Genomic DNA, 22,981 nt, shown 5'->3' with positions numbered 1-22,981 from the left:
ATCTATCTGCCTTTCTTTCTTTTTCTATACCCATTTATCCGCCTATCTATCTATCTATCTATCTATCTATCTATCTATCTATCTATCTATCTATCTATCTATCTATCTATCTATCTATCTATCTATCTATCTATCTGCCTTTCTTTCTCTTTCTATACCCATCTATCCGCCTTTCTATCTATCTGCCTGCCTTTCTATCTATCTTTCCGTCGATCTATAATCTGTCTTTCTATTTATGTCTTTCTATATCTATCTATCTATCTATCTATCTATCTATCTATCTATCTATCTATCTATCTTACTGTCTGTCTGTCTATCTATCTATCTTACTGTCTGTCTGTCAATCCGTCTGTCTATCTATCTATAAAAACACAGCAGCCAGTGCAAATTCAAAAACTTTTGCAGCACCATAAATACGACATCTTTCCCTTTATTATATAGATATACTTTTTATTAGAAATATGACACATTCATTTTGTGCTCTGAAAACTGTACAATAACAAAGAAACCCCAGTGAAATTAAAAAAGGAATTGTGGAAAGGCAGGGGGAGGAAGAGGAGGAGGGCAGGGGGTTCATGGTGGAGAATTCAGGCAAGTACGTATCATCTGGAGTGACAGTCAGTGATACCGAAATACACACTGTTACATGATGTTACAGAACACTCATATAGTCCAGTAACCCGATGAGAGTTGGGTGGGGGATCTCAGAATCGCAATGATATCTATAATAATGATAACAATAGTCCCCAAGCACAGTAAGAAAGATATTTATAGGCTAAAATTCATTTTGTAGAACTCTTCTGGAAATAATTACAATGCTGTACAACAGGACTCTGAGGAGTGAGTCTTGTGCTTTCTCTGTGTGCGACCACAATCTAACCAGAGAATAACACCCCTCTGCAGTTTCATATATAAGACTATTTATAATATATATTTATATATTCATATTCATCTCCGTTTTCTCTTTCAAACTTGATTCTGCACATATTCTGAGACACAGCAGTTTGTTTCAGGTCCCTCAGCTCCAGTGATTCCGATGAAAAAACATCAAGCGAATGAAAACATGTCGGTTGAACCCACCAACTGGACCTCGACCTGCTTCCAAACTGAATCTCGCACCGATGTCACTTCGGCATTGACAGACTTTCGAAGGATCCGCAGGTCGGTGCGGAGCATGGGACAGCACAGTGGCTAAGTTGTGGGCTGTACTGGTTCAGGACGGCGTTTGAGACAGATTAACAGTCATATGCAGATGGCTTTGGGCAATCACGTCGCCTCTTGTGCCCCAAGCATACGCATGTGTCACATTGATCAACAATGATGATAATAATACTGAGAATACTCAAGAATTTGATTTCGAATGACATGTAGCACACCTGATTCCTGCCGGGCAGTTTGAAAGATTTCTGTCTTAGCGATACGTCACTCTCTTCCATAACGCTCTTAAATGTGACATGATCACTAATATGTATCCAGAGGTGTAAGAAATTGAAGGCCACTCACTAAGGCTCATCTGCTCTTAGCCTGAATTCCAGTCCTTCCCTTTAGTCAGTTACTCCCAATGTTCCCATGGCAACATCCCAGGTCACCATTTAACTTGCCCAGTTCAGCCGTTCTTGGTAGTGCCAGCTCATTACCATAGCAACAGGCTCAGACCTGGATTTTTGAAAGTGTTATGATTCGCTTTGACATTAAGGAAAAGGCCATTCCAGGATTACAAAGAAACAAAAAACAAAACAAAACAAAACAAAAAACAACAGAAATAAAAATTGCACAGCCATGTTGCTTTCGCTCTCTTTCAATGTCTTTCTTGCATACTTTTTTTGTCTGCACTCTTGCTCAAATATTATTCCATCTCCTTATCCTTATCCTTTTTTTCCCCCTGCGAGTAGAGTTTGTTCCGTTTCTCTGTATGCTCTGGGGGTCTTTCAGACCTCCGTCTGCAGGTCCATGATCTCTTGGCCGACCAGAGGGATGGTGGCGCTGGCCTTCTCCCACTCCACCGCTTGCATCTCCAGGGGAGAAGCCTGTAGGGGCTCCAGCTCCTTACGCACCCATGATGGTGGGGAGTGGGTCTTCCTGATGCCCTCCCATGCCCGCTTACTGGGGGTCTGCTGCTTGTCCTGCATTATCAAAAAGAAGAATGTTTTAAATGTGAAATGTATGTAAAATGTCAAGAATTGTTTGGGTCATACTTCAGCGCAGAAAAAAAAAAAAAAAAAAATCAATACAGAAAATAAATATTATTGTTAGGACAATTTTTATTATTATTATTGTATTTAATGTACACTTAATTGAATACAGAAATATTGTTAGGACAAGTATTATTATTTTATTTAATATAGATTTAATGGAATACAGAAAATGAATAGTGTTGTTAGTCAAATTTATTTATTTATTTATTATTATTATTAAATAAATTTGAATTCATTGTTATATTTAGTGCTGTCAAATTGATTAATTGCATCTAACATAAAAGTTTGTAAATATATAATATGTGTGTATATATTAGTGTTGTTGTTACCGACTTCAGTACCAAGTCGGTACTGAAATTTTAAAAATGGGACGCTTTGTGTGCTGTTGAACGGATTTGTAAACACCTCTGATTGGCCATTGTGTTCAAGCCCTCATCAGATATGTCTGTGATTGGCTACAGTGATTCTGAAAGTGTGCTGCAGACAGCTAACAGCAAACGATGTCAGGTATTTGAATGTTGAGCAGCAAGCTCATTGGCCGCTGATACTACAGCAACCAATCAGCTGCACTATGTAGATAATGACATGATCACTACCAATTGAGTTAAGGACATATCAGCCAGCGCCGTCTAGAGGTTTGTGCCAGAACTTTTATTATACTTATATTATATTATATTATATTATATTATATATACAAAAGGGTAAGACATGGAGTGATTAATGTAAATTCGTACACTAAGGTTGGTTTTATCGCTGCCTCCTGATGACACACTCCATCTCTTCCCAGGCTTCCCATCCACTGGGGGAGAATCTCTGTCCTTCTCTGCATGCTGCAGCTTCCTGTTTAAGTCCTGGAACATGTCCTGGTGGCGCTTCCGTGTATGCATGATCTTCTGCAAGACAAAACCTGACTTAAAACCTTTGCAGAGATGAATGAATCTGCACCACACAAGACTGCTGTCATTTGTGGAAAGATTTACATTACACTGACCTCAAAGTCCAGCTCTGCATAGCGTGATTTTCGTCTCTAAAAGGACAAATAAGAATAAAGGGTGTTATTGTGTGTCCTTCCAGAGTGGTCTTAGGGAAAAGACAGCAAATGGGTCATTCCCAAAATAAAGTGATAAACATGTCCTTAGACATTTTAGTCATAAGATTTAAAATATTAGAAAAATAAAAATAAAAACTATGTATAAAAGACAACATTCTATAACCTAATATTCCAATACATGATATAATGGCTTAATGTTGAACAATCCATGTTGAACAATTTATTCATTTATACTCATTTAGTTTTTCAAGTTTAAACATTAGTGCATGAAGCAAAACAACTTTTTTAATAAAATACAATTAACATTTAAAACAAACTAATATAAAAGCAATTAATGATTTAGTATAATATAATATATTTGTTTTTCCAGTTTAAACAGTGCAAAAAAAAGTTAACATAAAATACTTCATTAAATAAACTTATTTAAATTGACATTTAAAGCAACTAATATAAAACCAATTAATAATATAAATTATTAACTTCATGTCATTGGCATCAGTATAAAGTTAATGTATTATTTTGATTTTAAAAATACAAAAAAAGTTTACAAAAAGATTAATATGGGAAAAACTGAACTTCAAACGTTCAACATATTATATTTTGTAAGTCAGAAAGTCAATACTGTTTGAGAATGACCCAAGTGCAGTAAGTAGAGAAAAAAATGATTGTACAATTTTGGCACTTAGAGCAGACTTTGAGAAAGCATTGTGTTGCTTGTGTATTGCACGTTTCCGCCGAGCTCCTGGCATGAGCGTGCAGTAAACAGCTTGTGACCGAATGGCCTTTCTTTAGCCTGTCGGAGAGCGTCTGAGGGCAGTCTGACATTCTGCCTGTGCTGTGCGTGGCTGCAGCTGTGCGCCCGCAATGCATTCTGGGAGCATGTTTGGCCTGAGGTGAGGAGGAATCCACGCTTGTCATCTGCTCCCTTTTAAAGCATGAGCAAAATCTGACCTTTGCAGAGACTCTCTTTTCTAAGCGGGATAATTGCAAATGCAAAAAGGCATAATTTATGTAGCCTTCTTTCATTTCTTCCTTTTTGAAACGGCAGATCTTTCATACCATTAAGTGTTCCAATGCAGTTTTCATTGAAACCGAGTGCATGTGCATTGGCGGATGTCAGTTGAAATGTAATTCTGAGCCACGTAATGACAGACACTCTCCATAAAACATGTTTTTTTTTCACTCAGTCCGCACATAAATTAGGACACTCGCTCCCTTGTGGCAGATATGACAAACATCATTGATGTGAAATCACAGCATCATAGGCAGATGGGTCTACAGCACATTTCTTTGGACCAGAAACCAAAGTGTCCGTCAGTTATCAGGAATAATCACGGCTGAGAAAAGAAAGTGTACAAGATGAAGATGAAAAGATGTTGTGATTTAAAAACAGCATCCACAGAGATTTGTGCTGCTAGCCATCAAATGTTAATGGATAGTCATTTAGAAAGCAGTTGTGTCACTGGGATTCTGAATCATTTAGGCTGTGAATCTTTCCATACAAACTGTGATGAGCGTTTTCATTATTTAGACAAAATGAAGTCAAACATGCTCGCCTACAATGAGTAAACAGGTGTAGGACATCTATAGAACGTCTCTATGCAAAAGAATCAGCTTCTGCTTGAGTAATTCCAAACAATCTCAGTTATTTTGACAGGAAAAATATAAACAAGAAAGAACACCATTTACATGTAGCACGTCAACTCTACACGGTGTGTAAGACACTCTCGCTTTCTCTCTCTTTGAGTGCATGTGAGAAAAAGAGCATTCTTAGCAAAGCCACAGAGAGTCAGCGCCCATGCACTAGAGTTTACTTCATCAGAATACGCTGCGCATCCATTTATATGATATCAATAGGAATAGTGTGCTGTAAAGATGACAAGAATAAAACTCAAACGTTCAGTCAGTGTTTGTGTAGTGGAGTGAAAATATATCTGAGCTAAACTTATTGTTTAATGTTGAATAATCCTTTTATTTGGTATACCACTTGTTACACAAGCACTGGCTGAGCGAGTCCTTCTCTGGCTCAGTGCCAGCCAAAGCGCGAAAGCTGCACAAATCATACCAGTGTGATAATACGCTCCAGGGACCAGCCTATTGTGATCACAACACTGATCTTTGGTTTCAGAAAGTAGGCAATAAAGTCTTTCCAAATCAGAGGGCTCAAGTCCAAGTCAAATCGTGAGTCATTGTACTCAAAGTCTAAGTCGAGTCGCAAGTCTTCTTTGATTAAAAGTCAGAGGGCTCAAGTCAAAGTTGCATGTCATTGCTGTCAAATTCTAAGTCAAGTCGCAAGTCTTTGATTATGTTGAGTCGAGTCGCAAGTCCTCAAATTTGGGTCTTGAGTACAAGTCACGTCCACATCCTTGAAAGATCTATTGTACGTATACTGCATGGAAAACCGGAGCACCCGGAGGAAACACGCAGAACATGCAAACTCCACACAGAAAGAACTCCTGGCCCAGCCAGGACTCGAACCAGGGACCTTCTTGCTGTGAGGCAACAGTGCTACCCACTGAGCCACTGTGTACCTGAATGACACCCAACGATAGCATTGTTTGATCTCATGATTATCATTGTTTCTTACCTCCAAGGAGCTCATAGACAGTGTGGAGATGGTCTCACTCTTAGACATTATTCCGGAGTTCCCAGAGTCCCCTTGCTCACATGTGTTTGTCATCTGGGATTCGCTGGAGATGTTCTGCACTGTCTGCCCCGGGGAGTCCCTCTCCGAACAGGAAACGCTGACTCTGTCGGTGGGCAAGCTCTTTAGCCCAAAGCCTGGCACGGGATCAGTGCCAGCGGGGTTGGCCAGGTGGATGAGCCTGGTCTGGGGTAACTGTTCGATGCTGATGTTGTACTTGGTGGCTTGGTCCTCCTTGCCACCTTTTGAGGGCCTAAGGGTGTTGTTGTTGTTGGGCAAGAGCACGTAACCCTGGCCCGACCCTCCTCCTCCTCCGCCTTCAAGACCGCCACTGTCTCCTGGAGCTCCGTCCAGCTGCTTGAAGAGCTCGCCGTCACAGATGTAAATAGATTTGGCTCCGGGTAGCTCGGTGCTGACCCCAGCAATGCCGCCTTTGTCGCGGCGCATGGTGAGAGTGTGGCTGGCGTAATCGGCAACGTTTTGCAGGTGGACCTTTGCCATGCTGGCAGGAAGGGTGTTGAAGTTGGAGCCTTTCTGTACCGTGATCTGCTGGGAAGCTACCTTTTCCTCGCCTTGTTGGGAGGAACGCTTCAGGGTGCCTGCAAATCAGAGGGAAAAAGCCTTAGTAAAGTGATTTGATAGAGGAATACTACATTTTAACGCTCTTTCTTCAGCTCAAATCATAATTTCTTTAAGGTAAAGGGATAGTTCATCCAAAAATGAAAATTATCCCATAATTTACTCACACTCAAGCCATCTTAGGTGTATAAGACTTTCTTCTTTCAGCCAAACACAATCAGAGTTATATTAAAAAATATCCGGTCCCACTTTATATTAAGTGGCCTTAACTACTATGTACTTACATTTAAATTAATGATTTGATACAATGCACTTATTGTGTACATACATGTTTTTACATTGTACTTATATTTGAAAAACGCCTGCATGTAATTACATCTGTAATTAATTTCTGTAATTACATTTATAATTACACTGTTGACCCATCCCTTACACCTTACCCCTACCCTTAAACCTACCCATACCACCAAAGCTTTCTCTATCCTCACCCGTCTCCCACCTCAATAGCAGAAAAAGTGTTTTGCAATTCAATATGAACCCAATAAGTATATTGTACTTATTTTTTGATGTAAGTACATAGTAGTTAAGGCCACTTAATATAAAGTGGGACCAAATATCCTGCCTCTTGATAGAAGAGCAATTTTATGAGCTACCATGGTAGCAAGAAAGTGGATAGTGAAAATGCTAATAAAATAGGTAACATATTTTATCTTAAAAGTAAACAAATAAAGGTCCTAGTGATTGTTTTAATACACTGCAGAAAGAAAAAGGAATCGTCAAATATATTGATTTTCAAAAAAGCATTGTCAAGCTAATTATACATTATGCAAATTGTCAGAATATCATTGGCTATCTTACAAAAGGTCTGCGGAAAACAGGACAAAGCAAAGTTGAAAGTTTGAACTCTGGGGGTCGCATTACACAATGCTTTGCAAAATAATGTGGCCAAAACTTTAGCTTCAGGAAGTCATGTAAAAGGGTCTCTTCTATGAGGGAGTCTGATAGAAGGCTTGATTTTTAGTCCTTCACACTTTAAAAAAGCAAAAAATATCACATCACAAGTCTCTATTTCTAGATGCTAGCTTGATATGTCGTCTTGACAAATAATCAGAATCTCATTTCCGATAGATATCAGAGAAGAAAGCTGCTATCTGATAATAAAATGTCGGGAGGGACTTAATTAGGACAGGCCGGCAGATCTGAGGCACGGCAAGGGAACAGACAAGTCTATTTATCTGCATTTTGCTGCTCGCCAGCAATCAGATCGTGTTCTGAATTTCCTTGAAGAAAATGCATTATGGGGCCTGTAAAATGGCACTTGTCTTGTCTAAACAGCCGTTTGCACCTCTCAGAGGGGCATCACAGCAAATTTAAGTGTTGAGAGACTCACCTGATCGGCAAGCAATGTCTACATCCTTCTCAAAGTCAGTCTGGCAAAAACAATGAGAATGAGAGTTTTAATCCACAATTTTATGTTTTACGTGTAACAAAAATACAGAAATGTAGTCGCAAGTCACCATCAGCTGAGCATGGCCATTCTGGAAAGATCCACCAGAGTCACCGTTTCCATCTTCTTGACGATCAACAACGCGACACTTTACTGCCTCTTGGACCTAATCGATTGTAAAAATCATGTGTAAGTATTTTCATTTGCATCTAAAATTGGAAAGTCTGCCTTTAAATTTTACGACCGATTTAGGTATGGGAAAGGTTGACTTACCTCTCTGCGTAGGATGCAATGCACCATCACGATAACGAAGCCCTCGAGAGAGTCAAACACGGCAAAAAGAATCTGAAACAAGGCTGAGCGGCGGTCAGTGATGGCCAGGACCGCCGACATCCAAGTGAGAGCCAGCAATGGAAGTACAACGCAGGAGCTCCACAGCGACGCCCTACAGGACAGGAGCAGAATTACAGTGAGCGAGGGTTTATATCACCATTGGCATACAAAAAGACAAAGAGGGCAAAACTAAAGGATAAGCCTCTCTTTCAGAGTGATTTTGGTTGATATTTATTTCTCATAAAACTAATTCATATTTATCATGCATATTATTGATTTCTTGGATGTTTGATGCATGTTTTAAAGACACGAGTCTGGTATTGCACTAAAGAGCATTAATATGTGAATACACAGATCAATACAGTGCTCAATATGAGCTAGAGTTGCCCTTTTTGTTGATTATACTCTGAACAATATCAATATACTCAAAACATGGTTCAATCACAGTTCAAAACATATGTGAACAGGTGCAACAGATAAAAATAAGCCAAAAGAAGCAATAAAAAAGGAGCAATGGATGATGAAAAAGAGGAAGACAAATGAGAGGGTGAAAGATGAAGGAATGTAGACACATTAGTGGTCTTTAGAGAAAAAAAAACTCTCCCCTGATCATGGATTTGGAGGAAAGGGCCAGTAAGTCCTACATCTCACTATTTTTACTATTTTATTCCTCTCTTTTATCATTTTAAAAATGTATTCTTGATCTGCTTTTTTTTTTAAACACACCAAGAAACACACAGCCAATCACACATACACACACACACACACACACACACACACACACACACACACACACACACGTCGAAGAATGCCCATACACCCTTAAAAATAAAGGTTCTTTATTGGTATTGATGGTTCCATGAAGAACCTTTGATATCAATGGAACCTTTCCATTCCATAAAAGGTTCATTATAGTGGAAAAAGGTTCTTCACACTTCAAAAAAACAAAAAACATTCACTGAAAGGTTCTTGTTCAGTGGCTACACTATAGAAAACTGTTGTGGGAAATAATCACAATTCATTCATTTCTTTGATATTCATTAGGGATTTACAGTACATATCTTTTATGAACAGATACGCAGATCCCATAAGCATGTATATAATCATCTATATAAAGTACTTTGCCCTATAAAGCTTTCACCTGACATCCACAAGCACTGATAAACACAAATGTAGTCAACCCCGGACATCTATACACATATACCAACACACACATATTGCAGTAAAACATTCTCGACCTTTCACCCTATATTTACAAATTGCTGCAATTCACCGTATTGCAGGTTGCATGATTTTAACCTCTGTTATTGTTCCTTAGCTGCCGCCACATACAAAAACACATCCTGCACATACTCACGTACATTAATAAATGGCTGGTCTACTTTATATCTCGTTAGAGAGTGAAACACACAGCCAGCTTACCAGCAACAGGCTAATGACAGAGACCAGACCAACATGGCTCATTTCAGTCTCGCAGTCAAAAAAGCCATTCTTGGCATGGTTATTAGCCCTTACAAAAATGTCCCATGGCAACCATAGCTTTCATCAAAATACCACTGAGTCCAACCAAAATACCATACGAAAAGTGTTACTGGAAGAACTGAAACTTGGCCATCACTGTCATTACAAAAGAAATAAAAAAAATAATGACAGAAAGATGCAGAAAGATTCCTGTACTGTTTTAAGGATAGTGGTTGACCGATTTTAGGTTTTCAATATTCAATATATAACGTATACAGTATGCGTTATAGGTTAATTCATTTGAATTACACCAAGTGAAATGTTTAAAAAAATGTCAGCACATTTGAAATTTTTTGTATTATTTATATACTATTATAGTGTTTCATTTTTTGATTTAGATTTTTTTTTTAATAGTTTTTGTTAATAACTTTGTGTTTTTGTCATTTTGTCAGTTTTTTATATATTTATATTTAGCTTTATTTTATATTAATTTATTTCTATTTTAGTAAATTTAGTATTCAACTTTAACTCATTTATTTTTAGTTGCCAAAGCAACATTTCTAATAATTAAATTTAATTTGTAATACTATTTTTAAATAGTTTTAGTTAATAACACTGAATATTACAAATTTATTAAAATATATGAAAGTGCCAATGCATATACCAACTGCTTAAGCAGACATGTCAGATTTCTCAAAATGACCAAATATTGGTACATTTATAGTGCTGTTGATATACTGATATATCTATCTCTTATACAAAAATTAGAAGAGCATTATGCTAGCAACACTAAGGCAATGGATTTGAACTCCAAGAAATGCACATACTGAATGCACTGAAAGTCATTTTGGATTAAAGCTTCTGCCAAATGCAAAAAAGTAATTTATTATTACTAAAACTATGCTACTTTGACAGAAATTATGGTTACCATGGTAATCTTTAGCAAAGGAACCGTCTGGTCAACTGCGCACTACAAACACACTTGCACACTCACACAAACATAGCAGGGCTTCAAGATGGGCTCCTACTGCAATCTGCATGATTTAGCATAAAAGCTCCGTCTCTGCTAATCACTTCTGACATAACAGCTAAAGAGCAGGGTGAGGGAAATGAATGGGGGAGAAAACCAGAAAAGGGGAAAAAAAAAAAAGGGGTGAGGTAAGAAATATGCAGAAAAAAAGAAAAATAGAACCGAAGGCAGAGCATCAAAGAGTTGGTAAATAATTAGCGGGACTAACATGGCGTTACTGGTAGCTGTGGTGGAAACGTCAGCCGACGAGATAACTCCGCACTTGGCACATTTGAGCGTCATATTGTACAGTGGCACTGTCATCTGACTGCAAAGTCAAATCAACACACTGAAATATACATGTACGCTGATATATAACCACACACACGCTCTCGCACACACATACACACACACAGAGACACATACACCTATATACATGTAGATACACAGACCTAGCGGCCACAGAATCCCCTTCCAGCTCTCACTCAGGGCAGATGTCTGTCAAGGCTTTGGGAAGAGTGCAGGAATGATGGAAAAGAAGCTGTCACGATAGTTTTATTTCTAAATAGGCCTGATTGAACATGTGGGACAAAGAGCTAACGAGTAAAAAAATCAACTCTATATGTCGTGCATGTGTGTATGGATTACTATCATTTATTTCCACATGATAGGATTTTGATTCTGTCATATCAATGACATCAAAATCTTCTTTTGTATTAGAATGCCATATGGAATTTGCTTGATTTAGGCTGTGAGCAGTTTATCCGTCCCACTCTGCATCTGTCTTTGGGCCCTGGAGAGAGACATGGGAACTCGAAAAAGCTGGCTAAAAAACATACACACAAACATTCATGCGTGTTGACAGCCGGAGATCGTGCATTCACAGACTCGAGCTAAATCACGGTCATTTTAGGAGACACATTAAAGTCATCCACAGCCATAACTGCCAATATCCTGCATGCACGAACTCTACATATATCTATGTGTGGCTTGTCTTTTTTTTTTGTATTATTAAATAAACTGCAGTATACAATATTTCAGTCTGTAATGTCACCGTTGAGACAGAGACTATTTACTTTTATCCTAAAGTATGCTTTTATAGAGAAGCTCAAATGCATTTTAATATTTGCAGACAGCTTACGAAATGTGAAAAATAACAAAATATGCATTTCCTTTTTAGAAAAAAACTATTTTAAATAAATAAATAAATAAAAGAGGCTGCATTAATTATTTAACACTGTCCAAAAATACACTACTGTTCAAAATTTTGGGGTCTGTAAGATTTTTTTTTTTTTTTTTTATGTTTTTGAAAGAAAATCTCTTATGCTCACCAAGGCTGCATTTATTTGATTAAAAATATAGCAAAACAGTAATATTGTGAAATATTATTACAATTTAAAATAACAGTTTTTTTATTATAATATATTTTAAACTAATTTATCCTGTGATGGCAAAGCTGAATTTTTTATCGTCACAATTGAAAACAGTTGTGTTGCTTATTATTTTTTATTTTTTTTTACCTTGAAATATTTTGTATTATAAAAAAAAAAAACTGTCACTTTTGATCAATTTAATGTTTATTTGCTAAATAAATGTATTCATTTCTATATATATATATATATATATATATATATATATATATATATATATATATATATATATATATATGTATGAAGACTTCAGATGCAAAAGCCTCTAAGTGCCATCTGAAATTTTGTTCTAAAATGAGCATTTTTATCAAGCATGTATGTTTATGTTCAGTTATTTCACTTTAATGGCAATGAAAATTACCTCTTAATTGCCATTAAAGTGAAATTACTGAACTTAAACATATGAGCTTGATAAAAATGCTTATTTTAGAAGAAAATTTCAGATGGCACTTAGAGGCTTTTGCATCTGAAGTCTTCATATATATATATATATATATATATATATATATATATATATATATATATATATATATGTTTGACTCCAAACTTTTGAATGTAGTGTATGTAATGCAACTGTTGCACACAAAATAGTCACCTGCAAAAAGTAAAAATAAAGCCATCAGTTTGGCATGGCTGCCCAAATGGATAGGAAGTTGATTCTGCTACTGGCAGACATGTAGATTAAACCCTGCATAATACAAGAAATTCAATTCCAAGCAAAAGGCCAATGCGACCAATAAAACCTGACTAGAGGCAGTGATATTAAAAAGCAATCAGCATTTTTTTTTTTTAAATATAAGTCCATCTTTCTAGTCCTCGCGAAAGAACTTCAAAGACCGAGCTGATATGATCCTATACCAAAAATTAAAACGTTCTCATTTATTTTACCCTCCATTTTTGAAACAGTTCATTTTTTGTTTTATCTTGCTGCAGGTAGTAAAGGAATGTGAAAGCTCTTGATTTGGAACACAGCAATTTATCAAAATGCACTTTGTTATTCTAAACCTGAAGAAAATGTCAGAATTTACAGGGGTACAGAAACTACCCAAAGTGCTACTGCTGCACTATGCATAATTAACAGCATCGCCAATTAATTAGGCAAATGAAAACTGTTTTGTTTAAGAAGATAGGGCGAGGGAGGAAGGAAAAAGTGATACAAATCCTCCCTCTAAATCTAATTCACCCTTCCCATCTATCAGCACCCAACGACGGCAGCCAGCCTTGAGTTAATCTGTTTCCGCAGAGAATGTAATGCGGTTGGAAAATACTCAAGCAAACATGTTGATAAGAGTTTTGGAATTGCAAAAATATATTTTCCATTATTACATAGACACAAACAAAACTCTGGCTTTCCAAAAAATCCAATCCAATCCAAAATGTCCAACAACAAAATCCACATACTTACTCATACAAGCGTACTTTTGCACACTCCCAAACATACACACACACAAACTAATTTATGGATCCAAACAAGAATCAGAAAACTGAATATACAGCTATTCTAAATCTAAATTTATAATCTATAGCAACATTCAATCTAACCAGCATGCTTCCATCAGAAAGTTGACAGGGTTGAGTCCTAAAAGATTAGGATGGGCATCAGGCAAATTTAAGCGCTAACACTGTAGCTGCTAAATTGTGGGAGAGGCTAAATTAGAGAATGGGCGGACCTGCATCTCAGCCAATCAGTGGCGGGCGGGTGGGCGGGGCAGAGAGGAGAGCCCTGAGTGTGAGCGAGGGGATGCTGTGGTAACTCTGATACAATGTCTCAAACAGCACAAAAACAAACACAATCGAGCAGAAAGATCATAGCAGAGGCAAACACAATGTTGTTGAAATGAAATAATCATAATAATAATCTAAAAACACAAAGGAAAGAGAAGGACAAGGGAAAGAAAACACTAGGATGCAAAAATGATGCCAGTAAGGGCACGCGTCAGCCTGCAGGCAGTGGAGCACAGCCCAGAAAAGGAAACACAGACAGTCAATCATGAGTCATAACATGAGTAATATTCGTCTTCTCGGTAATAAATCTCAGGCCACATTTCTGCTGTAAAGCCTGATTGGTAGAAGGCATGTGAATCTTGGAAGATTAACAAATCCAGTGTGTAATTGATGGTCAATGGCACGGAGATGGACAGCGTACGATTGAGAAACCCTTTATAATTAGGTCTATAATAACAATTCTCAGTTCATACTTCAGCTTCAATGACATTTAACTCACACGACTGAAAAATTGTCAAAATCAATGGATATAAAATGAGAAATTCGCTCAGCTTGAGTGTTATCGATCAGACGCATGAAGCTGACGCCTTATGTGAGATTTCCTTTGCCGGCTCCTTTGCGACTGCCCCTCAAATAAACATTTCACACACAGAAACATGACTTGGAATCAAGATGCACAGCAACACCTAAAAATCAAGAGAAGCTGGAGAAATGATTAAGCGACACATGGCAAATCACCAACGGAAATGTAAAAGAAATGCAATGAGTGAGCAAAGGTGTCATCTTGCTTTTGACGGGACCAATAACCAGTCCTTATCAATCTCTTCCCCTCCCTTTGAAGAAAAAAAAAAAAAAGTTTCTTTTACATTTTTTTTCGATTGCTAAATGACAGTGAGCACAACTGGAGCTACATGTGCAAAACTCTAACTACAGTCTTCACTACCAACAGCCACCTGAGCTAAACAGTTAACATATGACTCAAAACAGGCTCAGTGCAGCCAAACACTATGCACAACCCTCACTGTGATAACACACACTGTCACTCAGAACACACTGAGAGTAAAAACACTAGCATCAAACTCCAACACAGAAAATACAAACTTTTCATCTTTACAGTTTGAACAATTTCAGTGACTTCATACAAAGTAATATTTTCTTCAAAGAAAAGAGTGACATTCTTTCACATGATTTATTTAATTTTTTAGAACATAACAGTTCTTTAAGGTAAATGAAAATGAGCAGTTTGCTTCAATAGTCTGTAGTAATTTACGGAATTACAGTAATGAGAAAAAAAGGTAGAAACTAAAAGTACATACTGTAATTCGAACAAATAATTGAGGGGCTAATCCTGCAAAATTGCAATCAGCAGTGTTTGAAAGGCACAAGGCTGAAATCTATTCTGTTTTGAATGTGTGGTTCACAGTTTTGACAGCAGTGTGTTAGCATTTGAACAAAGTGCTGTAAATCCACAGTGTTGTGCAGGTTGTGGTTAAAGTCATGGGATAAGTGTGCAGAGTTTTGAAAACTGTGTTCAAGCAATGAAAAACGAACTAGAGTTTGGTCCACATGAACTGCTGCTGTGCAGACTGTAGTTAGAGTTTTGCACATGTGACTCCAGTTGTGCCCACTGTCGTTTAGCAATCGAAAAAAACTGTAAGCAAAATTGGCTAATTTATGTGTAAAACAAGAAAAAAAGAATTTGGTAGTGAGGTTCTTAGAAAACAATCATATTTTGTTTCTCAAGAAAATCTATTCCATTTTAAAGATGTTTAGATTTTTTTTTTTTTTTTTTTTTTTTGTGGAAAACTAGACAAAATCATTTGATTTGATGATAAATTTGATAATAAATGTGATTTTCATTTTCATTTTCATGCTAATTTGCGTCCTGCTGAAGAAGGGAGAAATGTTATGAAAGGCTGGCCAATGTCTTTCCCAGAGCTGGTTAGAGGTCAGCCAATGAGATGAATGAATGCTGTGAGGCATACCCGGCCCTCTCCTTGAGTTTCATATCAGTTATGCCATCTTTGGACACCAGTTTGTTAAAAACCAGAATCCCGATAACCATGTTAACCTGGTGAAGAGAGAGGAAAGAGGTGAACACACATATGCATATCAAAATACAGCCTAACAATAGAAACATGGTACTAGTGACTTCTCCTGTGTGCTACAAAGTGCCTGTTTTTTAATCTCGTTTAGGAGGATTCTATAAAGCCTTGTTTACCTTGTGGTTCTGTTGTATTTTAATAAGAACATTTTAGATGTTAGAGTAAGTAATGTATTAACAGTATTGTAAATTTGCCTTTAATTTATGACTTTTGCACTGTATCACATATACTACTTTGCTTACTGCTAACATGTGTTCAAACAAACCTAATGAAGTCGATAAAAATATTTTTATGCCAATAAAAATATTTGAACATGTTGTTGTTTAAGCTACTTCTGATAATACCAATATTTTAGCAGTCAATTTCCAATTTTATGATTTTGGATACACACTCTTAGCCCAGATTTTATATTTACTTAAAAATATAATTACAATATACTTAAAATATTTAAGTTTGGTTGCATTACTTATAAAATTTAAGTATATTCTACTAATTTGTGGGTGTATTTGAATGTGTTAATAAATGTAAGTTAAATGCACTTAAATTATGAAGTTTTTCTCCTGACCACGCCTCCTACACACTGGTTTGCGGCAGGTAATGACGCCATTTTGTCGTGGTGTGTGTGAATTCAAGGAGCTGTTGATGAGCAGTTGGAACATTTGTTTTGGCTGGTCTACAGAATTTTTTTCCAAACATTTACCTTTTTATAGTTTTTCACCAAAGGAGAAAATCACAATTTTTAAGTTACCATCATCGAGGTCAGGGTTTGTTTTAGTTGAGCTCTTGACCCTTGACTTTTTAATATTAGATTTTGTTTGGGCAGTTTTAACTACATTAAAACCAACCAGACAAGCAAAGTTAAAAGATGATCAGGTGGTGCTGATTATGTTTTCACATAATCATTATTTGGTCTGAATCACTAAACTCATTTAGAGCCCAATCTCTCAGTTAGATTTACATTATTGATTACAGCAGCACTGTGATTCTACAGCGGAAGATCAACTTTTACAATACAATTCTTTTTTTTTTTTTTTTTTTTAAGTTGTCCTTATCACAAAAAAAAAAAAAAAAAAAAAAAAAAAAAAAATTAGGCACAGACAGACATCAAGAATCAGCTCGAATTATTAAGTTAACATTACTTAATTTTTTTTAGGGCAACCAGTTTCCTCAAATTTTTTAAGTAAATTCAACTTATCCGCGCTAACAGTGCAGATATTTGATATCACAGCAAATACTGATATGCGACTAAATTTACACCTTAATTTTTAAACTGTAATACAATTTTAAAAATGTACAGAACAAAACAGCTACTGAGAGACGCTTTGGTTTTATACAGAAAAATTGCACTAGAATGACATTTTCTTATGACAATGTGGAGAAAATTTCACTCTCAACCATTATATCAGTGTCTCACCAAATAACATCTGTTGTAAAAGAGATACTGCTGTAATCCATGTTAATATAGTGTAAACCCAAATCAGGTTTAATTAATCTGCAGTGGTGTAATGACCTGACTATTGTGACTACACTTAGCATATGCTGTGTTTAAACAGATCCACTGAAACATGTGTTTGCTGGATATTATGTTGTGGAGTTATGAGGGTAAAATCTGGAATTGAATTGAACCATTCTCATTCACTGAAGCTGGAAATGAGGGACAGAAGATTTCTGTGAATAAATCAAACAAACAGAGAGAGAAATTGTACCAAGACGACAGCAGCAGCTGGTCCCACAAACGCGTACAACAGTCCACCTTCCAGAGACAGCCAGCAACTAACACACAACACAAAAGCAGAAAAGGAAGAGTAAGAATGAGAAAGATGGAAGAAAGAAAAGGATAAAGAGACCAGAAGGAAAAGAGAAATCAGTGATGGGGTTGTCAGATATCATTAGTGGTTTTTAACATTTTGAAGTGTCTACTTGAAGGATGCAAGGCAGGGATGGACTGGCCATATAGGGAGCACTAGGACTATCAGAAATATATGCTTGATCAAACTTCATCATGATCATACTTACTAGTTAACAGTGCCATATCCCTTTGCCTTGGTGAATCCAACTGAAATTGCTACAACGAGAGCAGGTAAACCTATAATAAAAGAACAGAAATTAGTGGAGAGCTGTTGAGTACTTGACATATATCATCACGTACGTGAACTTTTTTATTCAACTTCAAGATGATTACATTCAGTTAAATTTCATCTAAGATTATAGATCAATTATAGCACGTAAGTACCACACGATGCTGCAAAAACCAACTGAAATTTTATATCACCTACCAAGCTGGGTCATTATTTTCAGAGGAGACAGATTATAAGATACATAGAGAGCCTATTTACACCTGTTCACTTCATACGTTTTCTCTGATCGGATAGCAATAGGATCGTGAAAAAAACAGGTTTAAACGCCCACAGAAACACTTATGAGACGGATTTAAATCCAATCACTCAAACCACTACAGAAGGTGGTTTGAGACGCATTCCAGACTAAAATGGACAAGTGTAAATGCATCTAGTTGTTGCAACCACATATATAAATTTTACTTTCCAAAGTACCGTTTACCATTTCCCAAAATGGTAAAAAAATAAACATGTGAGAGCGTGTTACACCGGCTGCCATTAGCCAGATAAGCTGACGCTCAAACTGCCGCAAATGAAACTGAAAGTTTGGTGTTGCATCATGAAGCTTGACACACAATCGCCATTATTAAAAGTAGCGAGGCTAAATTATCTCACCAGTACTGATGCCGTTCTCTCTCCTATTGCAGTCGTTGATATTAAAAATTATCTGATGATAAATAAAACGCAGCTCATATCTGTTGCTTGACGTGAACTCTGCTGAATTTGCTTATAGCGAAGATCGGATTTATATTCATTTTGCGGAGACACATTTATGAGGCCAAGTGTAAATGGAAGAGTTTTAACAAATCGAATAGCTATCCGGTCAGTAAAAACGCATGAAGTGAGCAGTTGTAAATATGCCCATAAAGATGGATAGGAAGTCAAAGAGACAAGCCTCACCCCAACCAAGGCAGAGGAAACGTTTGCGTATAATGCGGTTTCTAAGACGGCCAGTCACAGCCATGTAAGACTGCCACGCCTCCGTGAGAACCCAACAGAAAGAGGACAGGAAGAAGAAGTGCAGAAATGCAGCCACAAGAGTACAAACAACCTGAGAGCAAGAAAATAGAGAAAGAAAGAGAGCCCATCCATCAAAGATAAGGATGGTAAAAAGGAGATAAATAGAAAGATTAAGAAGCATATTTTGTAGGATTTTATAAGTTTGTTTGTGTTTGTTTGGACATACCTTGTTCCGTGTCTGGGTCTGTCCAATAAGTATGAGAGCATTGGAGGAGATGATGGACAGACAAAAGTTGATGAGGATGACAGAGCGTTCTGAGCGGATATACCTGAGGAAAAACAAACAGAATCACTGAGCCTGAGTCTGTTGCTCACAATCATTCACTCACAATGCTTTCAATAGATCGGCACATCAATGGAACATGAACTGATGTATAATTGCTAGTGGTAGCCAAGATGTGACACTGTGAACGCCTCTGTACAGACTACTGAAGCACAAGATGTTCTTTGGATTATTCTCAAATCAGACTTGATAAAATGATCATCAAACTTTTGGAGTTGATGCAGCTCAAGAGTAGCTGTATTTAAAGCTAAAGCTGTGAAATTCATTTAGACTTTTATTTTTTTAAACGTTTAATTATTTCAAATATAATTTGTATGACAAAAATGTGGTTTTGTAAATGCAAAACATCAGTATTTTGGATGCCTCTGTGTATACACTACAGTTCAAAAGTGCTTTTTATGTTTTTGAAAGAAGTCTATTATGCTCAGTATGGCTGCATTTATTTGATCAACAACAAAGTAAAAAACAGCCATATCGGGAAATATTATTACAATTTAAAATAAAATTGTTTTCTATTTTATTATATTTTAAAATGTAATTTATTCCTGTGATGGCAAAGCTAAAGTATGCACAGTATGCACATGATCCTTCAGAAATTATTCTAATATTCTGATTTTCTGCTCAAGAAAATTTCTTATCATTATTAATGTTGAAAACATTGAAACATTGATAACAAATGTTGTGCTGCTTAATATTTTTTTGTGGAAACCATGATACATTTCTTTCAAGATTCTGTAATGTTCAAGAAAACAGCATTTATTAGATTTTTTAACAAATGTAAAAGTCTCTTTACTGCCTCTTTTAATCAATTTAAGATATTCCTGCTAAATAAAAGTATTATTTAAAGGTGCTATCGAATGAAAAATTGAATTTACCTCGGCATAGATGAATAATAGAGTTCAGTACATGAAAATGACATACAGTGAGTCTCAAACACCATTGTTTCCTCATTCTTATGTAAATCTCATTTGTTTAAAAGACCTCAGAAAAACAGGCGAATCTAAACATAACACCGACTGTGATGTAACAGTCGGGATCATTAATATGTACGCCCCCAATATTTGCATATGCCAGCCATTCAAGGCATTACACAAGGGCAGCCAGTATTAACATCTGGATCTGTGCACAGCTGAATCATCAGACTAGGTAAGCAAGCAAGAACAATAGCAAAAAATGGCAGATGGAGCAATAATAACTGACATGATCCATGATATTTTTAGTGATATTTGTAAATTGTCTTTCTAATTGTTTCGTTAGCATGTTGCTAATGTACTGTTAAATGTGGTTAAAGTTACCATCGTTTCTTACTGTATTCACGGAGACAAAAGAGCCGTCGCTAATTTCATTATTAAACACTTGCAGACTGTATAATTCATAAACACAACTTCATTCTTTATAAATCTCTCTAACAGTGTAGCATTAGCCCTTTAGCCACAGAGCACAGCCTCAAACTCATTCAGAATCAAATGTAAACATCCAAATAAATACTATACTCACAAGAATCGATGTATGCATGCAGCATGAATGACGAACACTTTGTAAAGATCCATTTTGAGGGTTATATTAGCTGTGTGAACTTTGTTTATGCTGGTTAAGGCAGTCGAGAGCTCGGGGGCGGGGGAGCGCGAGATTTAAAGGGGCCGCGCATTGAATCGGTGCATATATAATTATGGCTCAAAATAGGCAGTTAAACAGCAAAAATTAATAAAAAATAAAAAAAAAAATCTATGGGGTATTTTGAGCTGCAACTTCACAGACACGTTCAGGGGACACCTTAGACTTATATTACATCTTGTTAAAACTGGTTCTAGGGCACCTTTAAAAAAAAAAAATCTTATTGACCCCACATTTCACATTATTTACTTAAAATTAATTTAGAAATAATACAAAACGTGAAATGACCATTGACAAGGCTGTTAATAAGGCTGTTTTTGGAACTGGCAGTAAACAGACTGACCACTTAGTTAATGTGCTGATCAAGCACATCAGTCTATCACCACTAATAACCACACTGAATCGTAAATAACAACCTGACTTGTTCAGGATTACATCATGTCAAATAATTTATTTGAATCTCAAACTTCAAAGCATCCCAAAGCTCTTTATACAAAAATGTGTCGCTGTCCATGGTGCTGAAACCCCTGTGGCTTCCCATTAATATCTATGAGTTTCTTTTACTGGTGAACAGCCAAATTGTGTTTTAGCAGTGGAAGATCTTGCTTACCTCCAAACAGACACATAGATGATGATGAGGAGAAGCAAGGTGAGGGACGACACCCCGCAGCCCACGATCAGAGTCACAGATGGAAGCTGGGACTTATCCATGTTCTGTCAACACAAGAAAATAGACTCAGTTAGTGCTCACAGATGATAACGGTGCATCAGGCTAGCCGCCTGCCGTCCTCCATGCAATTCTGTGCTGAAGAGAGCTGGGGAGAGTGGGCTGCTGTCCGTGTGGCTCCGGCTAAGGAACAAGGTGAGATGAAGGTCACTCGGCAAAGGGCTGATACTGAGGACTGAGATATCCAGAGGGCACAGCAGAGAGCTACAGTATAGCAACTTATGACTGCCACTAATGCCATAAAGACCAACGGAAAAGCTAAATGCTTGATGCTGTGAATTACTCATACAGAGATTGTGAACCAAAAGCTTTAAAATATCACATTTGCAGGCTTGCGCAACCATTGTCTTGGTTGCCATGGTGATGTGGTGGAGAAACAGCGGCCACTGCAGTGGTGTACGCAGCATTAACTGTACCATAGGTGTGAGTAGTGCGTGCCTGTGTGCTCGTGAATATCTGCATTCCTTGCTTAAATCTTAAGCCATTATAACGCCTTTCAACATTTTAAATACATTGATGTGGTACTGTGGAGTTAAGGACGTCCATAGGTTTTACGCATTCTCAGAGGTGTGGACCTCTCACCTTAACTCAAAAACACACAGACTTACACTTACACACAAAGATAATTGGTTGAGTTTATAGCCTGTCTTGTCTCCAGGTTTAATGTGCGCACAGGGCCAAGTTAATTAAATCCCTCTGATTAATCTGCACTGCAGTGAGGTCCCCACTGACAATCAAGAAAGAAATGCATCCTCTGAGACTAAGTTTGTCTTCCCCTAGCCAATCAAACACCTGACTAAGCTTAAGCTGTGGAAGACAGGCTAGTACTCAAAGGAATGTCTATTGAACCAAGGGAATTATTTAGTCCATCAGTGCAGACAGAGACCCATAGCAAGTTGGGAACAGAAACTCTAGTGCATCAAGTCCTGTCAATTCTGAAATGTTTGAAGGTTACTTGTGAGACAGGAAGCAAAAGGACGCTTGGGAAAGTTGTACTGAAGTTAGTTCTGCAATGATAGCAAAGTACATATACTACATCATAATAATATGAATAAGAGGACATTTGCCAACATTTAAAATAGAGACTGACCAATTTTTCTTCATTGATGACCAATACAGATTATTATTATTTTTAAAGGGGACCTATAAATCCCCTTTCACAAGATGTAATATAAGTCTCTGGTGTCTCCAGAATGTGTCTGTGAAGTTTCAGCTCAAAATACCCTACAGATCATTTATTA

General features: G+C 37.0%; 1 protein-coding gene across 12 annotated transcripts in view; it reads right to left on the bottom strand.

Annotated features, from left to right (window-relative positions):
* Positions 1–429: 429 nt before the first annotated feature.
* adgrb1a (adhesion G protein-coupled receptor B1a) overlaps positions 430–22,981 on the bottom strand; it is a 116,627-nt gene continuing 94,075 nt past the window's right edge. For 8 of the 12 annotated variants that reach the window (XM_048152058.1, XM_048152059.1, XM_048152066.1 and 5 more), the window contains 14 exons: positions 21,624–21,727; positions 19,283–19,385; positions 18,997–19,147; positions 17,996–18,065; positions 17,686–17,752; positions 15,860–15,945; positions 10,949–11,047; positions 8,190–8,361; positions 7,987–8,082; positions 7,860–7,899; positions 5,834–6,489; positions 3,187–3,222; positions 2,930–3,088; positions 430–2,123 (listed from right to left, as the gene is read on the bottom strand). In XM_048152058.1, coding sequence (XP_048008015.1) covers positions 1,929–2,123; positions 2,930–3,088; positions 3,187–3,222; positions 5,834–6,489; positions 7,860–7,899; positions 7,987–8,082; positions 8,190–8,361; positions 10,949–11,047; positions 15,860–15,945; positions 17,686–17,752; positions 17,996–18,065; positions 18,997–19,147; positions 19,283–19,385; positions 21,624–21,727 — 2,034 coding nt within the window. In that variant the 3' untranslated portion in view covers positions 430–1,928. The remainder of the gene's footprint in view (positions 2,124–2,929; positions 3,089–3,186; positions 3,223–5,833; positions 6,490–7,859; positions 7,900–7,986; positions 8,083–8,189; positions 8,362–10,948; positions 11,048–15,859; positions 15,946–17,685; positions 17,753–17,995; positions 18,066–18,996; positions 19,148–19,282; positions 19,386–21,623; positions 21,728–22,981) is intronic. The other 4 variants (XM_048152063.1, XM_048152065.1, XM_048152068.1 and 1 more) reach the window with 2 other exon arrangements.

This window comes from Megalobrama amblycephala, linkage group LG13, assembly GCF_018812025.1.
Source record: "Megalobrama amblycephala isolate DHTTF-2021 linkage group LG13, ASM1881202v1, whole genome shotgun sequence".
In the NCBI taxonomy this organism is placed as follows: domain Eukaryota; kingdom Metazoa; phylum Chordata; class Actinopteri; order Cypriniformes; family Xenocyprididae; genus Megalobrama; species Megalobrama amblycephala.
Note: the sequence above shows the minus strand (reverse complement) of the source record. Positions and strands in the feature narration are given on the sequence as shown.